General features: G+C 55.0%; 1 protein-coding gene and 1 long non-coding RNA gene across 26 annotated transcripts in view; one reads left to right on the forward strand and one right to left on the reverse strand.

The window, feature by feature from the left end:
• CACNA1C (calcium voltage-gated channel subunit alpha1 C) overlaps nucleotides 1-22286 on the reverse strand; it is a 391155-nt gene that overhangs the window by 139024 nt on the left and 229845 nt on the right. For all 25 annotated transcript variants that reach the window (XM_027540909.1, XM_027540907.1, XM_027540916.1 and 22 more), the window contains exons 4-5: nucleotides 5359-5498; nucleotides 1655-1794 (exon numbers count right to left, since the gene is read on the reverse strand). In XM_027540909.1, coding sequence (XP_027396710.1) covers nucleotides 1655-1794; nucleotides 5359-5498 — 280 coding nt within the window. The remainder of the gene's footprint in view (nucleotides 1-1654; nucleotides 1795-5358; nucleotides 5499-22286) is intronic.
• On the forward strand, nucleotides 6822-9518 carry LOC113892277. Its single transcript, XR_003511014.1, has 3 exons — nucleotides 6822-6989; nucleotides 8038-8347; nucleotides 8844-9518. It is a non-coding gene; the product is annotated as an uncharacterized LOC113892277 (long non-coding RNA).

Below are 22286 nucleotides of genomic sequence, written 5' to 3' on the forward strand. Positions count from 1 at the left end.
GGCAGAGCAGTGGGACAGACCCCTGGGAAGGTGCCATTTCTGTGGACACCAAGGGGTTGAGGCCAGCCAGGGGCCATCCAGATGGAAGTCCTGCCACTCGAGTCCTGACAGACATTGTCACCAGCCTTCTCATTTCCTGAGCTTGGCCTATTGAGTGATGGCTGACTGACCATGAAAACCCCATAATTCCAGCTTTGCTAAGAGGTCTTGGATCTCAGCCATCATGTACACTCTTTCCATTCCTAGTGCCCAGTGGTTAAGGCCAGGCAGAGAAAATCTGCTTACCTGTGCTGTGTGACCACGTCTACACTCCCTCTGAGTTAACACAGGCCACCACTGCCCAGGGTCCCCACTTCTGCCATCGTCCATCCAGGGAGTGCCCCTGCCCTGGGTAGAGACCAGGCCAGGCACTGTGCAGGTGTCAGAGAGTGCAGGGCATATCTGGGCTTCCAGGGGCTTATAAGGGAACTGCAGAGGCAGGTATGAGGGTAAAATGTCTAAGACATTGGGGGTTACGTACTTGGAACACCTTACAGGAAGTCGTGCATGTGGTGGGGAGAGCTGGTCTGAGTCACGAGCCTGGTCCCCCCACTGTGGCCAGTTCAGTTACTCTAGGAGGAGGTTTCCACCACGTGTGCAGGTCGGCAGGGACTAGACAAGTTAATACAAGGTCCCCGTGTCCCTACAATTTTGCACCCAGGCAGGTTTCACCTGCCGAGCAGGACAACATCACCAGGTTGGTGGCAATTAAGGTGTAAAGGTGGGGGGTGCAGAGAGCCCCTGCCTTCCTGGCCTGGCCCCATCTCCAAGCTAGTCTGGCTGCAGCCTGGTTTGGGGACCCCCCTGCCTCGAGTTAGAGGCCAGAAGCTGAGTGGCTGGTGACACGTCCCAGCACCCACATCCTGTCTCAGGTTCAGGGACCACCAGTGAGCAAGGAGGGGAAGGACTTCTCAGAAAGTGGACTTAGCTTGCAGCAGGCTGGGCTGGGCTTTGCTGGAGTGGACGCTGGGAGCCCGACCTTCTGTGTGCAGCGCTGGGGCTGCTCTGCAATGGGGTGGGTTGGGGGGCTCCTGCAGGATTGGGGATGGGGAGCCGACCCTGGCCCATCTGCCCAACTCAGGCCAGCACCCTCCACCCTCAGGGAAAGCCAGCTTTCGCTTCAACAGGCAGCAGGTCCAAAAATAGGGCTTTTGAGGCTGGAGACACCCCACGTGATATGAAAGGAGGAGAGGTTGGGAGAGGTGGCAAAATGGGACTTTTTGAACATCTACTGATGCTTTTCTGATTGTTCTTTGAAAAAAAATACAGACGGTAGAGATAATCCTGTCAGCTCTGTGCCCCAAGAGCCTGGGGGATTAGCTCTCTGCTCTTCTGCTGCAAATGTGTTTAAATTCCCAGCTCCAGGGGCCCGGGGTGGGGGCCAGGCTGCTCAGATGGCCACAGGGTCTTCTCTGTGCAGCTGTCTCAGCCAGGGGGCATGTGAGCGGGAGCCATGGTGGGTTTTAATTGACTCACATTGGAGCTGGGGTCTTTACAGCAAAGGGACCCATTCAAGGAAACCCTCCATTTATAGGAAACCAGACTCCTTGGCAACTCAGGATGGGTGAGGGGGAACAGTGGAGAGGTCACATGGCTGAATGGATGAGCTACTTACTCGGGACCCCGGACACCAACCGCAGGGGCCGTAGCACACGGAACGCCCTCAGCGCCTTTACGTCGAATCCAGCACCCTTCCCTCCCAGGGCGTTGGCCCCATCGGCTTTGGTCGCTTGCTCTAAGATCGCGCTGAAAAGCCTGGAATAGAAGGAGAGAGGGAACATCAGGACATCCTGCTTGCCCGGCGGGGCTCTGACGTCTTCAGGGATGCTGGGCAGTGGGGTTTGCAGGTGGCTGTAGCCAGGAAAGTCTGGGTGTGTGGGAGGGTCTGACTCTCATCAGATGACGGTACCTCAAGGTGGGTCCCACCTGCCCAGAGAGGTCTCAGCAGCCTGGTGCTGGCATCAAGCTGGGTTTTCGGGCATCGGCAGCATGGGCAGAGTGTCAGGCAGGTGGGGGCTGCTGCCAGGGCCTGTCCCTCCTCGGTGCCCTCTGCCCCCCACGACATCCAGGCTTGTGTGCCCGGGAACCACGTTCCCTCCTGACAAGCCCCTGGCTTTGACCTGAACCTGGGCAGAAACAAAGGAGCCTTCGGAAATTGATGCGGTGCCGCAGGTACAAGGGTGGGAGACTGGCTTAGAGGCCTCAGGGCCCCCGAGACCCTCACAGCAGGTGTGGCTGGTGGACTGACGGGGACAAAGCTGAGAGACATGTGTTCAAGAGAGGGCGGTGAGACGGGGCATGAGCGGCCTCCCTTCGGTCTGTTTTGTGCTCGGGGTCCCCGAGCAGGCTGCCTACACAGCGGGGGCTGCAACCAGAAGTTCTGACGAGTCGCCTGGACCACGTCTGACATCCTTCCTGCTCTGGGCGTCCTTCACGCCAGCTTGGCAGCTGGACGGTTCCCTGTGTTAGCTGGCGACACCTCTGATCCAGGCAGGGGTGGCCAGGGCTGGGGGGAGCTGGGTCCTTTCTCCACAGAGAAGACTTCTTTCTACTGAAACTGAGGAAACCAGTCTACACGTCTGTTGAACAACATCCCCAATCTAAACCAGATTTGGTTCCTAGAATTTCCTGGAAGAAAGGAACGCGCTTATTGATGTACAAGATGTCCACAAATATCACTCAGGGAGGGGATCGGAGACTGAACAGCCTTCCCCTCTGTCAACCCTGAAGGGGTAGAAAGTTCGGGACTGGGCCTTGAAGGTGTCCACTCGCGGAGGCCAGTATGCTGCTTCTCATTCAGACACAGTGGAGGTGCAAATACTGCTTCGTGCCCTCCACCATCCAGGGCTGGGAGCACATGGGGATGTTTATGGCGGGGGTCATCTCCAGGCAGTTCCCCTGGAATGTGTCTGTCAGTTCCTTAGCCCAACATTTGAGCTTATCAGAGTGGACAACAGTCTCTGGAGGGCCTGTGAGCTGAGAGGCAGGGCCCGTACTGGGAGGGAGATGGAGCCATAGTGAAGGCCCTTGAGGCTGGAGCAGATGGTCAGAGTGGATGCATTCTACTGAGGGCTCCTGGGTGCCCAGTGGGGGCGGGGGAGGGCCCCTGGGTGCCCAGTGGGGGCGGGGGAGGGCTCCTGGGTGCCCAGTGGGGACGGGAAGGGCCCCTGGGTGGGAAGGGGTGGGGAGGGCTCCACAGGCACCTGGTGGGGGTGGTGGGTGTAGCTCACAGGACTCGGAAGTTCACCAGCTGTGTCCCCACTGTTCCTAGGAGGTGCTTCCACTTCCAAAAGGAATGGGGCATGTGGGGGGTGGGCACGTCCAGGTAAAGGGTTTGGAGAGGGGGAGCGGGGGGTAGGCATGGCAGAAGAGAGGTGATTGGGCCACGCCCTCTGTGGAGGTGCTGTGTGCCACATTTTGAGTTAGAAGGATGGGCTGAGATCGAGACTGGATGGAGAGCCCTGAAGATGAGCAACTCGGAGAGGAGAAACCAGGAACCGAGTGTGCGATCAGTGGGAAAAAGCCAGAGGGCCTCGGTGGACCACAGGTGAGCCGGGGCTGGCATCGTGGCCTCCGTGTTGTGAACGGTCAGGTGGAGGCACTTCTGCAAGGGTGCCGAGTCTGGATGCCTCTCTCCCTTCTGAAGTCTGACAGCCCGCCTGGGCAGATGGGACTGGGATCTGGGCCGACCCGAGAGCCGTCCACTCTGCAGGAGGAGCAGAATCCCCACAAGCAGAGAGGCAGCAGGGGCCCTGTCCGAGGTCTGCCCGTGTCTCCTGTTCCCTCCTCACACAGAGGTGAAGGCCGTGGATGGGGCAGAGTGTGGCACAGACCAAGGCCAGTCCATCCTGCAGACGGGAGAAGATGCAGCTCCTTTCCCCACGAGGCCCCTCTCCTCTGCCGGCCCCAGAAGCACCGCGTCTCAGTCCTGGGCTCTTCCTGCAAGTCTGTGAAAGGTTCCCAGGAGACTCAGGCCTCAAGGAAGACGCTGAATTGAAAAAGACGCGGAGGTGTGAGGAGCAACCGGCCTAAAGGCCTTCACCATGGCTTGCTGAGTCAGTTCAAGGCACTCATCGGTCATCTGTTCACCCAGTGGGAAGAGAAGCAGCAGAACCTCTTGTAGAGCTGCTTCCTCACCTGACATTCGCACGTGGCTAACAGTTCAGGAGCATCCGTGTCCCTTATGTTACTGCAAAGTGTGTCACACATGGGCCGGGCAAAAAGCACAGCGGTGAAAACCCTAACACCGCTTAGACACCCGCAAGAAGCCATCCAGATGCCCGGAGACAGGGTCTCGCTCCCACGTGGCCCTGACTTGCTCCGTCACTTCCTGTGGGAGAGGCCCGATGCCCATGGGCTCTGAGCAGGGCGCTCTCTGGGGAAGTCACCAGAGCAGCATGCGCCCTGGGTTGGCTGGGATGGTCCCCTAGATAAGAGCCCATTGGCACACGGACCTGACCCCGGAGGCTGTGGGGCTGGAGAGGGCATGAGTGCCAGGTGGGTTTGACGTAGCGCCAGGTCAGCCCTGAGGCATGGGGAGCCTGCCCTGCACTGATGGACGAGTGGCAGGAGCTTGGTCAACCGCACCTGCATCTCCAGCAGCAAGTGCGGGCTTGTTTGTACCAACATTTGACAAAGACGTTCCCCAAAGTTACCGACGCCCCGACAAGGAGATCACGGCTCCAAGGCTTCCTGCAGATGCCAGCACTGCTCTGCTTCTGAGCATAGGTGGTGCCGGTCCTTCTCCAATACCTCTCTCACTACTCTTCTCCTGAGAAGTGCCTCTGGTCCCATCCTCTGGCCCTTCCTAGTCCTGTTTTCCTCTAGCCCATCAGTCCCGGGCAGCCATTGAGTGAGGACCCTCAGTTGCAGGTGGGCATCTCGGCTCCTGTGTGCCAGTCGCCCCTCCCTCACAGTGGCTGCAGGGTCACGTCCAGCCCAAACACACCTGCTCTGCCTCACCTCGGGGAAGGTGTCCAGGAACTCGGTCCACGTGAGGCTGGAGACGGAATAAAAGACCTAGAGTTGAGGCTTCTCTGCGGCTGCAGAGAGGACCCTGGGCTCCAGCAGAAACCCTTGATTCACCTGTGTGAGTTTGTGTGGGTGTGTGTGTGGGCGCAGGCGTGCATGTGGGAGCAGCAGGTCTGTTCCAGGTAACAGCTCCCCTCCCTTTGCAGAAAGTCTCAATCCAGAGGGATTTTTAATAGATCCTCTGGTCTGGCCTGAAGCCCAGGGCCCTTGTGACCAAATCAAAAAGACACAGGTACGTGTGGAAGGGAAGGGGCTGCGCTGGCTGGCGGTGTGGGAGTTGGTACTCACCCGACAACCACGATGATAAAGTCTAGTAAGTTCCAGCCATTGCGGAGGTAAGCGTTGGGGTGAAAGAGGAGTCCGTAGGCTATGACTTTTAAAAATGCTTCCACAGTAAAAATGATGAGGAAGAGATACTCCACCCGCTCCTAGGAAACACAAGTAAAGAGAGAAAGTCATCAGATTGGGGGGGGTCTGGAAAGTTCTGACCCCACAGTTCCCCCAAGCCGGTGGAGAAGGGGCCCCTCTATGGTCGGATCAGGGCAGACGCTGGGAGGGACCCCTGCCACATCCACAATCCCACAGTCCATTCCACAGGCACGCTCAGATCCACTAGTCTTCTAGTCTTAAAAGGCAGAAATTAGGGTGGTGGGAAAACTGCACACCTTTGAGAAATCTTAATCAATGAACACCTGCTTGGACTTCTCAGGAGAGAACTCAGGATGAGAGAGTTGAGGGAGGAGTTGGAAGCACAGAGAAAGTGCCACAGTTCTGAGTCACAAACCCAGGAGCTACAGCCCAGCCTCCTGAAACCCAGAAGTGGAGTCTGGGAACCTCCAACAGTCAGGAGACAGAGGCAGCTGCCCACGCGCTCCGACCTTTCCTTCAGAAAACAAAACTCTTTGTCCAAAGACTGAGACCAGGTCAGCAGGGGCCCTAGAGTTCCCAGGATGGGGTGGGCACTGGATGGGGGTGGGGTGGGCTGGTCCTCCTCTCTCTCCGCCCACTAAGAGAGCCCTGTTGTGGATGAGGCTCTGTTACACGAGTCCACACTTGGTTTGGCTCCAGCAGACTCGGGGCTGATTCATCGTCTCCCCCCGTCCCCCGCCCCAGCAGCTGCTCTCTAGCATGGAGCCGTCATGATCCCACCAGGTGGAGGCTGCCCGTGGCCTTCACACATGGATGCTCACTCTACAGGAGCCTTGGCCTCCAGGAGTCATTGACCCAGACCCCAGACCCACTGCCCCTCCTCGCGGGTCAGGAGGAGCTCACTGAAGACCCCCAGGTCCCGCCCACACTGCGGATGGGGCATCCCGGGAGGACATACCATTTGCAGCCCACCAGCTGGTGAATTGCTGGTTCACCACACCCCCCCTGCCCCCAAGCCCATCTTCCCCGTCTCTGAGACACTGAGCCAGTGGTGGCCTTCCGAGCCCAGCTCAGGGTTTGGGGACGCAAAGTGAAAAAGGGCAGAACCAGACAGACTGGAGGAGATCTGGCCGTGGGATCTGACCCGGCCTCCTCAGCACGTGGGCCACTGGTCCTCAACTCCAGGTGCCCCAGAGGCTCCTGAGAAAGGTCTCAAATGTGTGCTTCCAGGCGCTGAGGCCAGGAGACCCATTCTGGACTCGGGGCCGAGCTGCTGGTGCCAGACGCACAGGGGGCGGGCTCAGAGGGGAGCTGGGCTCACGGGGGCGGCTGGACAAGTGGGCCCTGGAGAGTTTGTTGTCAGAGGAGAGCTGGGGCTGGGCTCCACCCACTGGAGACGGCCTCGGCCTGAGATAGTGCTTCCACGTCACGGAAACTGTCTCCAGGCAGGAATGACGGCGTCCCGTGTGCAACCACGGGGCCTGAGAGACAAAGGAACTCAGAGATGATCCGAGCTACCTCCCTGCTGGAGAGACTGGGACGCTGAGAAGGTGAGGCCTGGGAGGCACACGCCTGGGACCCAGGACCCGCTGGACCTCCTGACCCAAGCCCCGAGGTCCATCCATCTCTCTGCCTCCCTGGTCCCGCGTATCCCCTAAGACACAAGCGGGACAAGACCCCTCAGGTTTAAGGGTCTGAGCCAGAGCTGCAAAGGGCCCAGAAGTCAGGAAGATGGATCCAGACAAGAACCCAGGGAAGAGGCAGGTGCCAGACGCCAAGAAGCTCAGGCAGAGTGATCTGTGTGGTGGGTGAGTGTGTGTGAATGTGTGTGTGAGTGTGTCAGTGTGCATGTGGCACTGCTCTTGTGAGCAGCACTGTGTTCCCCCTGACGTTAGAGGTATGAGAGTCCTTACAGAATTCATTCCAACCCCCTCTTCAAAACCAAAAAACAAACAAGAAAGCGTAAGCAAGTGAAACAGCTTGGTCATCCTTTCAAAACACCATATGTTGCTATAGAAACATCCGGGGGTGGAGAACGGCATGACTGAGGAAGCTGATGCCTTGGAGCCTCTGGGCCTGTGAGTTCACAACTCCTCGCGGCCTCCTCGGGCTTGAGTCCTGGGGGTCACTGTGCCCTGAGGGTATGCTGAGGTTCAGCAGGGACCCCCCTGTTTCTTTGACCTCGGGAACTGCTTGAAATGTGTGCAGACTCACTAAAAACAAGCACAGAGCCCTGAGTATCCACCTGTGATGCTGAGAATGTGCCCCAGCCTACGCAGGGTGGGCAGGAGCTTCCTGATCTGTGCCGAGGGAGCGCAGGTGCCCAGGAAAGGCTGACATCCCAAGTAGGGGGAGTGCGGAGGGCCTGGCCCCCTCCCACAGCTGTGGAGTCCACCAGGACAGCGAGGCCTAAACCCAGTCCTCCTGGCACTGCTTCCTCGGCTGTGAGGGTCTGGGGCTGAGGGTCGGGGGAGCCAGGGGATTAGCTCCCAGGTCCTGTTCTCCCCGTCTGGACGGGGAAATAGCTCCCTAAACATAGTCTTCACTGTCCCTGTATTATGCTGCTGCTCTGACTTGTGGATATAAACCCTATGGTAGATGGGACGATGAATGCTGGGCCACAGAGACCCTGGACACAAGCCGCCTCTACCTGCTGGCCTGCCTGCCCATCCCACGCCAGGAGACGCTGCTCAGCCATCACTGTGAACTCACCTGCTGACCCATATCACGACCTCAGCATCCTTCTCAACACACAACCATCTATCCATCGGTGCCAACTTACAACCTGTCCCCTCCCTGCCGGATGCAGAGTGGTCATACAGTTTATCATCCAAACAAGGGCCGTTTTGAGAGTGAACGAGAGCCTGTGACTAATTCATGGGGACACAATGCATGGGGGTTATCCCAGGTGAGTTAGAGGCTGCGGTCACCCTAATTCCACCTCAGTGAGGCTCCCAAAGCACCCACCCACTCCTTGTAGGTAAACCCACCTAAGAAAGCTTTAGCGCGTCTTCCTACAGGATGGCCGGGGTGGAGGATGGGGGGACTTGCGGAAGGAGAGGGGGGTCTTGGTGAGGAAGGACAAGGCCTGCCTCAGGGTCACAGACTTGTCTGCAGAGGTGCCATCCCCACTGGACTGTTCCCCTCCCCCGCCTCATGGTCCTTGGCACCACCCCCCTGCCCTGGTAGCACCAGCCCATCACCTTCCCATGAAAGCCAGTGTCTGGTCCCCACCCTGCCTCCGCCTCACAGCGAATAATCGGTTCTACAGTAGTTTAATGAGCCAGTTACGAACGCATTTGGGTGTCTTAGGGATGCAGAATCACCTTGTTTACTCCTTGGTAATTAAATCAGCTACATCTGATTTCTGTTTGGGGAGATTTATGGGCATTTTCTGTTTCTAGGTGGCAAAATTGAAAAATGAGTCTAATTACTGATGGATTTCCCCCAAGAAGAGAAGCAGAGAGCAGTATTTCACTCACTGCCAAGTTCAGTGCGTCTTAGCACAAGGATGGAGGATGATGGGAAGGCTAGGGACCATCCAAGACAAGTGAGGAGAGAGGATGGGAGTGCAGACACGCAGGGAGGGAGGCCCTCTCTTCTAACAGCCGGGACTTGGCCACTAGCTGTTCTGGGTGGGCCGCAGAAACCTGACTGGCCCTCTCAAACAACCCCCTTTCCTTAAGGGGAATCCCATTCGTCCCTCAATAAACCAATTGTGACTATGGGCTTTTTAGAAGCTGTGACACTTCAGGTGGGAAGGTCTGACCAGGTATGGCCTCTTAGTTGCTTTGTGACTTTAGCCAAGTAAATCTTTTATTCTTTGCTTCCACATGTTCTCATTTAAGGAGCAGAGTTTTCAAGTTACCAAATTGCTGGGTTGATTGAAAATATTAAAAATATTACCACCACAATATGTTTTATAAACACGTGTAAGTTCCCTGAAAAGGGTTTTGCTCAGCTTTACTTTTCTGGCCTTTGAGCTGGGAGGATGAGAAAAATAAGATGAGCATTTTATTTAAAGGCAACAGGGACTCCCTAGGAGTCCAGGGGCTAAGACTCCATGCTCCCAGTGCAGGGGGCCTGGGTTCAATCCCTGGTCGGGGAAGTAGATTCCCCATGCTGCAACTAAGACCTGGTATAGTCAAATAAAAAACCAAATGTTAATATTTGAAAAAGGCAATGAAAGTGTCTTCTTGGAATTTAAACTCCTTCACCAGATATGGTTTACATTTTTGGCTATTGGGCTGTTTTTTGTCTAATTCAGGATCTGGCTGAAATGAGAGTTTCCTACACTTTGGTAGCAGATGGGACCGAGGTCTGAGGGCACACGCCTTGCTCCAGAGTTGCTCAGAGTGCCCTACCCTCACATTCCATCCTCACAATGACCGTCAGAAACGGTGTATTTTCTGCAGGTGAGGAGGCCCTTGGGCTCGCTCTGAGTCCCATGGAAGGCCTGGCTCTGCTTGGCGCCCCCATCAGAGGCTTGATGGGGAGCAGGCCCCATGTCCACCTGCTGGACCTTGTGTGTTCTCAAGAAGCAGTCACCTTGCTCTGAGTTTATGGGCCACACCAAGGGCCTTGGCAGTCAGGCCCTGCAGTGACCCTCTCCTCCATGTGGCCCAGCCCACACCCACCTCAGTGCTGAGACCCCAGCTAGGTTGAGAGGCCTCTGTTCGGGGGGGCATGCTGCTTCTCTGGGCCTCAGTTTTCTAATCTGTGAAATGAACGCCTCTTCCTCCCTCGGCCTCTGCCCGGCTATGAGAAATCATGCAGAGCTCAGTGTCTGGTGCATACGTGTTTCCCAGGAGTCCACAGACCACAAGGGGCTCCAGGGCGGGGTCGGGGGTAAGGTGTCCCTCAGGTTGGTGACCTCAGAGCAGCTACTTCTGTAGCTGTTGGAGCCAGATGGTCACCCAAGCTTTCTGGGGAGCCTCCGGACCCAAATAACTCCAGAGGGTGCCTGGAGCCTCCATACCTCTCAACCCACAGGGCTTTTTCAAGGAAATGAGATTTTAACTCAACCAGGACCTTCTGTCCATGGGAGGGTGATCCAATGGCAGGAGTCAGCATCTCTGATTAGCAGCAGCAACAGCCTGGACCCCTTGATGCCGAGTCACAGGTCACCAGAGGATGGGGTGGGGACAAGCCCGGGTCCTGGCTCCGAAGGCTGGGCCGAGGCCACCTGTGCTGATCTCTTGGGGAACCTGGGCCCCGTCCAGAGATGAGGTTAACTGGGGCTGGGACAGGCCCAGGGATGAGCATGTCAGCGTGTTATGGAAACGACCAGACCCCAGGTTCAGGCAGGTATAGACACGCTGGTGGAGCAGGGGTTCTCACAAAGGGAGGTGCAGCCTCTGTGTGGACAGGATAACTGTCCTGAAAAGTCAGGGCATGGTGTTGGGAGCCCTGTCTCTGAAGGGAGACCACCTGGTTTTATATCCAAGTGCTGCCATAAAGATCAGAGCAGAAATAAATGAAACAGGGAATTAAAAAATCATAGAAAAGATCAATGAAATTAAGAGCTGATTCTTTGAAGAGATAAAATTCATAAGCCTTTGGCCAGACTCTTTGGGAAAAAAAGCAGAGAGGGCTCAAATGAATAAAATCAGAAATGAAAGAGAAGTTACAACCCACACCACAGAAATACAAAGGATCATTAAGACATGACTATAACCGAGTATGCACCAATAAAATGGAAAACCTAGAAGTGGAGAAATTCCTAGAAATACATAATGTCCCAAGACTGAACCAGGGAAAGATAGAAAATATGAACAGACCAATTACCAGAAATGAAATTGACCAATTACCAAAACAAAAGTCCAGGACCAGATGGCTTCACAGGTGAATTCTACTAAACATTTAGAGAAGAGTTAACACCCATCCTTCTGAAACTGTTCCAAAAAATTGCAGAGGAAGGAATGCTTCCAAAATCATTCTGTGAGGCCACCATCACCCTGATACCAAAGCCAAAGACAGCAAAAAAGATGGAAATTGCAGGCCAATGTCACCGATGGACATAGATCAGAAATCATTAACAAAGCATTAGTGAACTGAATCCAACAATACATTTAAAGAATCACAAACCATTGTCAGGGCTTCCCAGGTGGCGCTAGAGGTAAAGAATCTGCCTGCCCACGCAGGAGACATAAGAGACACGGGTTCTATCCCTGGATTGGGAAGATCCCCTGGAGGAGGGCATGTATTCTTGCCTCTGCCAATACTGGAATACTGCCATTCCAGTATTCTTGCCTGGAGAATCCTATGGAGTGAGGAGCCTGGTGGGCTACCGTCCATGGGGTCACAAAGAGTCGGATACGACTGAGCGGCTAAACAACAACAAAAGCAACATCCTATTGAACAGTGGAAAGTCAAAGGCATTTCCTTAAGACAAGGAAGCCCACTTGCCACATTTACTCAACATAGTATTGGAAGTCCTAGCTACAGCAATCAGAGAAGATAAAGTAGTAAAAGGAATCCAAGTTGGAAAAGGGAGAATTAAAACTGTCACTGTTTGCAGACGACATGATACTATACATAGAAAATCGTAAAGCCACCGCCAAAAAACGACTAGAGCTCATCAATGAATTCAGCAAAGCTGGAGGATACAAAATTAATATACAGAAATACATTTTTAACTTGGAGTATAACCTTCAAAAATTATGAATCACTACGTTGTACTCCTGAAACTAACATAATATTGTACATAAGCCACGTGCTGTGCTGTGCTAAGTTGCTCAGTCGTGTCCAACTCTTTGCGACCCCATGGACTGTAGCCTGTCAGGTTTCCTCTGTCCATGGGATTCTCTAGGCAAGAATACTGGAGTGGATTGCCATGCCCTCCTCCAGGGGATCTTCCCGACCCAGGGATCGAACCTGGGTCTCTCACATTGCAGGCAGATTCTTTACTGTCTGAGCCACCAGGGAAGCCCAGACCTCAATTTAAAAAGTACAATAAAAATTTTCAACAGTGCTAGAGAGGAAAACTGGAAGATGGAAAGGAGGAAAAAGGCAGAATAGCTAGGAAGAGAAGATGCACAAGAGCAGGAAAGAAGTGTGATGTCGTTGGAGTCGGTTTACACCCAGAACGAAGTCCTTAGGTAAGGTTCCTGAAGTTACGCCCATGAAGCCCGGGATTGCCCTCAGAGACCCCGTGTGTAGGGGGAGCCCCCTACAGTGCACAAAGGGGGACGTGTCCAACAGGCCTGGGAGAAAGGGCCTGCAGGGCGTGAGGCTTGGATCCTCTGGGAAGAGCTGACCATTTCTCTACCTTCTGTGCAGAAAGCAAGCCAGTGACCTGGACCCTCTGTCTGACCGCAGCCAGGTTCCCACTGACCTCTGGCTCCTGTGGCTGGAAGTCCCCGTGTGACTCCAGAGTAGCTGCACCCAGCCAGAGTTCAGAGCACCAGCAGCCTCTGGCCTGACGCCCTCCCCTGAGTCACTGCTCCCAGCTGCCACCCTCTCCCACCCCTACCCCACGGCCCAGGGCCTGGGGAGACAGGATCTCTGGGCTGGGCCAGAATCAAACAGCCTGTGGACGGGTCAGATGTCTGGCCTCAAGGACTTGAGTTCTGATGAAGTGCACAGACATTCAGCACTCTGGGGCCTGCAGCTGAAGAAGCAGCACCCTGGTCAGAGCAGCCAAGTTGGGGGTAGGGTCAGAAGGGACATAGACCATCACAACACGGTGAGGTCTGCATGAGGCCGTTATACTAGTGAGCTTGGGCGCTCCTTCCCAACACCAGCCAGAGGCAAAGGACACCTTGGGCTCTCCCAGGATCCAGGTCAGACACTGGGCCCTCAGACCGTGTGACGCCTTTGATCTGGGAAAAGTGATGAACGTCTAGGGGACCGGGCTTTCCTTTGAGATGGCGGGTCCGGGTGGAGCTCCCACTCGACACTCGTGCATCCCGGGTGGCATCTACACTCAGGGGACTCACCCGGCACAGGGGAGCAGGGTCGTCATTGGCACAGGGGGCTGGCGTCCTCCCCAGAGTTCACATCTCAGGAAATCCTGGCTCCCAGGTGCTGGCTCACCAGGGGCCTGGACGGTGGGTCAGTGCTTTTACAGGAGACACTGAGGGGGTGAGGACAGTAGAGGTGGCTGGAGCAGCCGCCCTGTGTGGATGCCCGCAGTTAACATGCTCCCGTCCCCGGAGGCTGGCCTCAGATGCCACCTCCACCACAGGTGAGGAGTCCGAGGCTCAGAGAAGTCAAGCAGGCTGTCCAGGGCCCACAGGCTGCCGAAGCCCAGCCCAAGGCTTGACCTCTGACTGTCCAATTTGCCTGCACAGCCTCAGGCAGGGTGGGCCCCAGGAGCTTGGCCTCCTGCCCCTCACAGCCTCCACTGGAAATCCTGTATTCTAATAATGGCCAAACCAGCAGGATGTGGGAGCATTACAGATGGAAGGAGGGAGCCCTTCTCCAGCCCGGGGCAGGTGTGGCAGGCTGGGACCATGTGGCGTGGGACCTGGGAGAGACGACGGCACGGCCATCTCTAGCCCAAAGCAGTGGTCAAGGTGCAGACCCAGCAGCTGTGGTCCCACCGTGAGTGGTTCCAGGACTGCGGGCTTCGGAGCAGCAGCACAGCATCCATCAGAGCTGAGCTGACACACGTCCGTGCCAATAAACGAACATTTCCATCTCAGGTGGCTCTATCTGACAGGCGCCATCAATTCACACAGCAATTTATGCAGCCAAGGGGAAAGGTGTGGGGGGCATGGGTGGGGTTGGGGGAGGATGGGGGGCCAGCCTCAGGCTGTCAGGTTGTATTCATTCATTTTGCAATCACTCACTCGTTCACTCAGTCATTTATGCAGTCACTCAGTCACTCATTCCCTCACTCACTCATTCATTCATGCAGTCACTCACTCATTCCCTCTCATTCATTCATGCACCCACTCAGTCCTTCACACATTCATTCATTCAGTCACTTATTCACTCACTCACTCATTCTCCAGAAGAGCCTAGGTGGGTGCAAGAGCTGGCCTGTGTTACAGAATGTCTCTTTCCCCCAGCCTCTTAGCTTATATTATAAAGATCACCTACATTTTGAGTTGTTAGATTTGGGCAAAACTGCACGTTTCTCAGTCTTTCCTCGGTGCTGTCCCATCTTACCCACCTCGTGACACCGCTGTGTAGAAGTGTGTGCTGGGTCACAGTTGGCAGATTAGAGACCCCCTGGATCACACACTCTCTTTTCCTTCAAAATAGTCCCTCCATCTGGCTTCAGCAGTTTGAAAATGCACGAAATCCGTTTGCTAGGCATCTGTTATATCTACTTGTTTACACATTGATCAAGGTACTTATCCCCCGGTTCAAAGAGATGAGATGGTTTACCGAGTGCTCTCTGAGGGCTGGAGGTGACTGAACTGAGACGACCTGATCAGTAGGAGAGCTGGGGCCTGGAGCCCACAGCAGAGCATACTCAGCGCCCCCACCGGGGTTCCAGTCACTGCCCATCTCCTTGACGCGCCCTCACCTTCCTCTGTCTCCCACCTGCTAGGTGTCCGCCCTCATTCCCCACCCCTCAGAAAACACAGGGAGACCCGAGAGGCACTGACGTGGGGGGCAGCAAAGGACAGGGCATCCTCACAGGGTCCACTCTTGGGAGACACACCTGTGCTGAGTATGCACACACATGCACACACACATGCCTGCACGTAGGCAGGGTCTAGGTGCTTTGTACTCCAGGCTGGTCTATTCCCTTCCCTTTGGTTTGGTTTGGCTTCTTCTGCACAAAGCGGTCCATGGGAATCAGGGTCCTTGGAAGTGAAACATCAACACGAACCTCCCGGATCCATCGCCTTGAACCTCCTGGATCTCTTTCTTGAAAACCTCTTAAAGCCAGATGCTTGGGTGGTGTGGGGTGGGGACTAGTTCTCCACCCTTTCCTGCAGGGGATGATGGGAAGCTGGGGTCTTGTTCCCAGAGCTGGGGGTGGGGCAGGGGGAGGCCGACATGATGCCCTGTAGGGGCTGAGGTGATGCAGATCCTGCAAGACCACGGGCCCCATGACCAGCCAGGCCACCTGCTCCATGGAGGGACCGGTCCCTCTGGCCGACTCTAATAGGAGCAGGACACCCGGTCCTGCCATCCCAGACTGGAAGCTACAAATGACCGGAGCCTGAGAGAGGCCAGCACTGGCAGCCTGCTGGGCCCTGGCAGCTGGTGGGGGACCGTGATTCATCCCTGCCCGACAGACGTTGCTCCTGGGTTTGCCTTTCCGTCTCCCCGAGCTGCCCGGTTCATCCATCTCTGCTCCGCGGCCCCACTGCTGCCCCGTTTCCTCTCCCACCTTATTTCTTCCCTCACCCTGATGGGGATTTGGGCACAGCCGTGGTTGGCTCTTTCTGCCCCGGCAATGCCTTAGCTCTTTTCTCCGTGTCAGGGGAGCACAGGTGACATGCTTTGCACAGGTGAGCACTCAGGAAGGAAGGAAGGAAGGAGTAGAGGGGGTCATGGGAGACGGAGAGGAAGAGGCTGAAGAGGACACGTGATGAAGGCACCTGGCTTCGAGGGAGAAGGACAAAAGTCACTTAGAACTTGTGTATTGCTCCAAGCGCAGTTGTCAACAGAGATAAAAAACTATAGGGGCAGACCCCACACAGGTGTCTCGATTGAAATTCCGCGCCTCCTGTCCACCTGCCAGCAGATAACTGTCAGGGACACATTTGCCTCACCCCCACCCCGGTCGGATGACGACTTTAACTCAACAACAGGGAGTGGACTGAACATGAAGTTGGTCCCACAGGAAGGGCCTGTAGGGACGGATGGCCCAATTCTTCTTCCCACATTTTAACGATGAGGAATCTGAGGCTCCGGGGAATCGAATGATTAGCCGGTGAGCAGTGCAACTAGGACTAAACCCAGATACCCCAACCCAAGCCCAGTGCCTCGGGTGCCGCACCAGGGCGTGTGCTCCCAGGAGGGTTTTAAAAGCCAGCCGTCATGATGAAGAAGAAAAGGCAAATCCAGCCCAAGCATATTTGACCATATGTGCTGATAAAGTGTGGACGGGACAGAAGGCATGAGCTGAGGAAAGCCATGATTAGGACAAGATGAGAAGTGTCTGCACACAAAGAATAAACTAACTTTATGATCATGAACGGGCACTCGTTAAATGCACCGAAGATTAGCGTTACTGAGCCTGGGGCAACGGAGACGCCGGGCAGTGCAATGGTATGATGGATGACACCGGGCGACCTCTCTGCTGCTCTGGAAATGTTTAGAAATGTTAACAGGCGATTGCAGAAGTATGACCCCTGGAACAGAAGACGCCGTCAGCCCTGGTTATACACACAGTGTGGAAATGAGGGAGACTCACTGGCCGGCAGTAGAAATGAAACATGGGCCGAACTTGCTCCATAAAATAAAGTGACCTGGAGACTTCTGCTTCTGGAAAGATGGAGCAGACATATTTTCCCCATTCATCCCACAAAGTGCAAATAAAATCCACAGACACTCCAAACAAAGCAAACACAAGACGACTATAAGAGGAGCACAAGGAGGTGCAGTGGCAAGGGGCCCCAGCACTCAAGGAAAGGCACATGGTGAGTCCCCAGGGTTTTGGGTAACAGAGAAATGCCAGCGGGTGCAGGCAAACCAACACATGCATGACTGAGGTCCGCTCTTTTAGCCCAGGACCCAGGAAAGGGGCAGCCTAGCAAGACAAACTTCACTCCACATTACAATAAAATATGCATAGCATAAAATTTACCATTTCAGCCATTTTAAAGGGCACAGTTATGTGGCAAGCCGGCAATAACACAAGATTCTAAATAACAACCGGAACGTCCAGTTTGCTCTCAAAATCACTCACCACACCAAGAACCAGGAAAATGTCAACTTGAATGAGAGAAAAACAATCAACATATACCAACACTGAGATGACCCAGATGTTAGAATTATCTGGCAAGGATTTTACAGTAGCCATCATAAAACTGCTTCAACAACCAATTTACAAACATGCTTGAAGCAATGAAACAATGGAAAAATAGAAAGTCTCAGAAAAGAAACAGAACACCTCAGCCAAAAAGCAGGAAAATTTAGACTTGAAAACAGTAATGGAGGAAATTTAAAAACTCAATGAATGGGCTCAATAGCAGAATGGAAACAACAGAGAAAAGACTCAGTGAATTTGAAGATAGAACAGAAATGACCCAATGTGAACAACAGACAGACAATAGTCTTTAAAAATGCAGAGTCTCAGAGTCCCGTTGGACCATAACAAGAAATCAAACATCCCTGTCATAGCAGACCTCTCTGTCCTGCCGCTGAAAGCTCCTGTGAATCTATGGATATTTAAAATAAAAAAATCTTAAAAGCATAAAGTGACTTGGCTCAGTAGAACCATGTCCTGCCCCCAGTTTTCCCAATATCTCTCAGGGAGCAGAAGTCCTCCTCCAAGGAACCCGGACCAGGCGGTCTGGCTGTCAGGTGGGCACAGGGAGGCAGGGGTGCCCCGACAGGGCAGGTCCCCTGGGCAGTTGACCGTGTGATGCTGGATGCCTGTGGTCAGCTTAGCTCTGCACCAGCTGCAGGAGGCGCTAGGAACGCAGATGGCATGACGGATCCTTCCCCCTAGTCCCGGAGCTCGACTCCTCCCAGGCTCTCCTCAATCTTTCACACTCAGCTCTTTGCCAAGAACAGCCACCAAAGAACCAGCCACAAACACGCATTCTTTCACAGGAACCCCCGTGGCTTTGCTTCTCCGCTCCCCAAGCAGCCAGCCCCCAGAAGCTGACAAGGTGCCCGTTTGTCTCAGTGTGGTTTGTCCACTTAACCTTCTGGAACGCAGGTACCCTCCTCCTTCCCTTCAGCCACGTGGGTAGAGGCCACGCACGGCAGGCCAGACCCTCAGGTGAAGGGGAATCTTGGCTTCCGATTGAGCTGCTAATCCTCGGGGCTACACAGGGCTGACTGTCTCCCATTTAATCCTGCCTAGAAAATACTGGGCTTCCCAGGTAGCTCAGTGGTAAAGAACTGCCTGCCAGTGTAGGAGGTGCAGGTTCGATCCCTGGGTCAGGAAGATCCCCTGGAGTAGGAAATGGCAACCTGCTCCAGTATTCTTGCCTGGAGAATTCCACGGACAGAGGAGCCTAGTGGGGCTACAGTCCACGCAGTTGCAAAGAGTTGGATGCTACTGAGCGTGGCACAACACAGGACAGAAAATACTAGGTGTGAATACACAGCACCCGTTGCATGAGAAGCACCTGCTAAGTGGCCCCTTTCTCACCCAGGGAGGGTGCCCTTCACCCTGAGACAAGGAACACTTAGAAGGCCGGACTGAGGGCGTGCAAAGAGGACACATGCTCCACCCAGGAGGAGGAGGAGGCTCACCCATGAGCACCTCTGCTTGACATGAGGAAGGGGTAACACGGTGTGTTCTTGAGGGTTTAAGACAGTGGGTGCTCTGTATTTACAACTAGGATTTTCTATGCTGTGCAGCGCTCAGTCGCTAAGTTGTGTCCGACTCTTTGTGACCCCATGGGCTGTGGCCACCCAGGACGGTTACGAAGGGCCATGGATGGAGGACGGAGCCTGTATTTCCTGGGTGATTTAATTACTGTCCTTGCTGGGGGACTAGGAGTGACTCTCAGCCTTTCCATTGTGAGCCCCAGAGACAATGGTGGCATTTCCGTGGCGTCCAGTGGGAGGAGGAGGGCGTGCTCAAGGTCAGCCAGAAGTGATAGGCCCAGGACCCGCTGTGTCCCAGGTCCTGCCTGGACCAAGCCCCCAGGGATGCCCTGGTAACTGGCCAGGAAGTTCTGACCAGAGGACTTTAGGAGTTACGTGTTTCCCCAGCAGAACCAGGCAGCTCTGAGAAAGCCCCCGGGCACCGGGGTGGAGTCGTGTTTACCTACAGTCTTCGGGGGGGGGGTACCCCAGGCTGACGCGGGACGTCTACCTGGGACTCGCCTGGCAGGTGGGGGAGGCACCGATGAGCTAAGGCCATCAGCTTGCTCAGCATATCTCTCGTCTGTTATTGGTGGTGCTTGTCCTAATCATATAGTGTCAGTGCATCTATAAATTATCTTGTCTCTCAGCAGCTGCCAGGAGTGATGAAAGCTGTCACTTAATCAAAAAAGCTTAAATTAATTAAAGGGGGAAAAAAAAGGGAAGGGAAAGGAGAGCAGCCTTGGAACGGCTATTCCGGGCCCTGCGGAGCTTTGAGGCGATGCCAGCTGAGGAGCTGCTGTTCCGTCACCAAGGTTTCCATCCCTGCCTGCTGGGGCTCAGGGACACCTCTGTCTGCAGCCCCTCCCCGCCCCCGACAGAGCAGTAAACAAAACCTACCCAGCTGGGTAGCTGTAGGGCAGGACCAGAGGTTCATAACACCAGACGTCTGTTTGGCCTGGACTTGTGTCTGCTTCAACTTGATTTTTTGGGGTGAAATACTGATCAGAAAGGAGACAAGGGTGTGGAAACCAGGCTGACCTCCAGAGAACTGGGGAAGACTGGCGTGTGCCCCGTCACTACATCCTGTCCCTGTGCGTCTGCGCTGTCACCTGGGTACCCAAGTTCCCCTCCCCACTCTGCACAAGGCCATTCTAACCCCCCCACCTGTGAGGCCCTCAGGATTCGCCTGTCCCTTTCAACTCTCATCCATTTTAGAAAACTAAGCAAAACACAACTCAACAACCTTGCTCCTAGCTAGGGATCAAGTGGGAAGGGAAAGTATCTAATGAACTTATTATTCATTGGTATCATGACTCAAAGAATATGTTGTTGAGGGAGCAAAGTCCTGGTGATGCAGGAGATGCCGCAGAGCCTGGCTGCTGGCCCCGACACCAGGACTCCGAGGGTCCCAGCGACCCTGGGATCCCCGAGGCTGAGCGTCTGCAGTTCATGACAACGGCAGGGTGACGTTTTCAGATTTACAAAATGACTTCATGTGTGAAGCAGTCAGAGCCAACGCTAACATCCCCGTTTCCTAGATGGGAGCCTGAGGCTCAGAGAGGTTAGGCGCCTTGCTGAAGGTCACACAGCAGTGTATGGCAGAGTGAGGCCTGGAGAGCAAGGCCTTTGTTTTCTGTCTCCGCATAGCCTGCCAGGCTACTTCCTACCTTCTCCTCCAGTGGGTTAGCTACTGTTCCCTCAGCTCCTTGTGGCACTTGACTCTGATCTGAGAAGCACATGGCGGAATCCCTTCAACCTGGCTCTGGGACCTGGGGTCCCACTCAGCTGGCTGTGCTCGGTATTCTCCCCTCCCCCATCCTTATCCTTAAAGGGCTTGAAGCCCTGCCAGCCGATAAGATGTGTGTGTGTATGTGTGTGTGTGTGTGTTTGTGTGTATGGAGTTGCTCAGTCATGTCCGACTCTTTGCAGCCTCATGGACCATAACCTGCCAGGCTCCTCTGTCCATGGAATTTTCCAGGCAAGAATACCGAAGTGGGTAGCCTTTCCCTTCTCCAGGGGATCTTCCCAATCCAAGGATCGAACCCAGGTCTCCCGCACTGCAGGCGGGTTCTTTACTATCTGAGCCACCGGGAAGCCCAAGACGACAAGACAAATAGCCAGAAAGGTCGGGTGCTGTCGGGGTGATCATCCAGCTTTGGTGAAATCACGCCCATGCAGGAGATGTAGCAGGAGGTGCTGGCACTTGGGGTCGATGCAGCCCTCCTGTCATCCTGGGGCAGTGACAGCTCAAGCTCCTGCCCTGCCGGCATCGCGGACGGCAGGCTTGTGCTCAGCTTGGCCACGACGCTCCGGGTGGGGGCCTCCGGCCACCCCCAGCAGGCTCACACCGAGTCTGGAGCCCACCGTAATTAACGGAAAGCCAGGTGACACTCCGTTCCCTTCTCGGCTTTATGGGGACGCTTGGAATTTCCAGAAGGCGAGGACATGGTGTAAGGGCCCATCTGTGCTGCCAGGCTTGCAGCTTCATTAACAAACACTCAGTGCTCTCCGTGTGCCAGGCACACACTCAGTTAATACCTGCTCTGTGGGTGTCTTCTATGGAATCCTCATACCAGCCTGCAAGTGCTCCTGTGCCCTTTCTAAAGACGGGAAAACAGAGGCACTGGGAGGGTACCTAAGTTACCATGGAAACCAGGCTGGAGGCTCTTTCCTGCCCTTCCTCCCCCACCTCGGATGCTCTGCCCAGGCAGTGATCAGAGCAGAGAGCCTGCTGTCTCCCTGTCTGCTGGGCCCAGAACCTTCTTCTCCCCAAGGGTCCAAGGGGAACACCCGTCCATAGGCTGATCCGATGATCCGATGAGGCCATGGACGAAAATGTGTGTTACCACGAGTGTGCATGAACACAAGCACATTTTGTGTCTGTTGCCTTCGAAGATGTGGCTTCGGGCACTTGGCAGGGTGCGGGCCAGCTGGGGCTCTCGGTCTCGGGTAACGGGGCGGGGAGGCAGGTTGACTCCAGGTGAGGGCAACAGTGCTGCAGGTGCACGGGGGGACCCCGAACTGATCTGGGGGGCAGAGGAGACGCCGTGGGAAGAGCTTTGCTTGCATCCCTCTGTCCAATATCCAGAGCAGCCATCGGAGGTCAAGACCCTCAAGCTCACTGCGCTTTCCCACCTGCCAGAAACACTTCTCGCCCCCTGCTGCCGTTCTTGACTTGTCCCCAGACCCCTGAGACTCCTGGGGCTCTGAACAGCCGCCCCCAGTGACTCTGCACCCTGGGGCCCATCACCCCCACCCCCCAAGCTCCCACTCTGGCCTCTGAGGTTGTCTAACTCTGGTCGTTCAGGCCACGTTCTGGGGTGCCCAGGCTTCTGGCGTTTCAAAAACAAAGACCTGACGAGCCTGTTTACTCTTCTTCTTGGTAGGAAAACTCTCCACCAAGACATCCAAATATGGAAGCAACTGCTATTTAGCCCCGGGGGTTT

Source organism: Bos indicus x Bos taurus, chromosome 5 (assembly GCF_003369695.1).
Source record: "Bos indicus x Bos taurus breed Angus x Brahman F1 hybrid chromosome 5, Bos_hybrid_MaternalHap_v2.0, whole genome shotgun sequence".
NCBI lineage: Eukaryota > Metazoa > Chordata > Mammalia > Artiodactyla > Bovidae > Bos > Bos indicus x Bos taurus.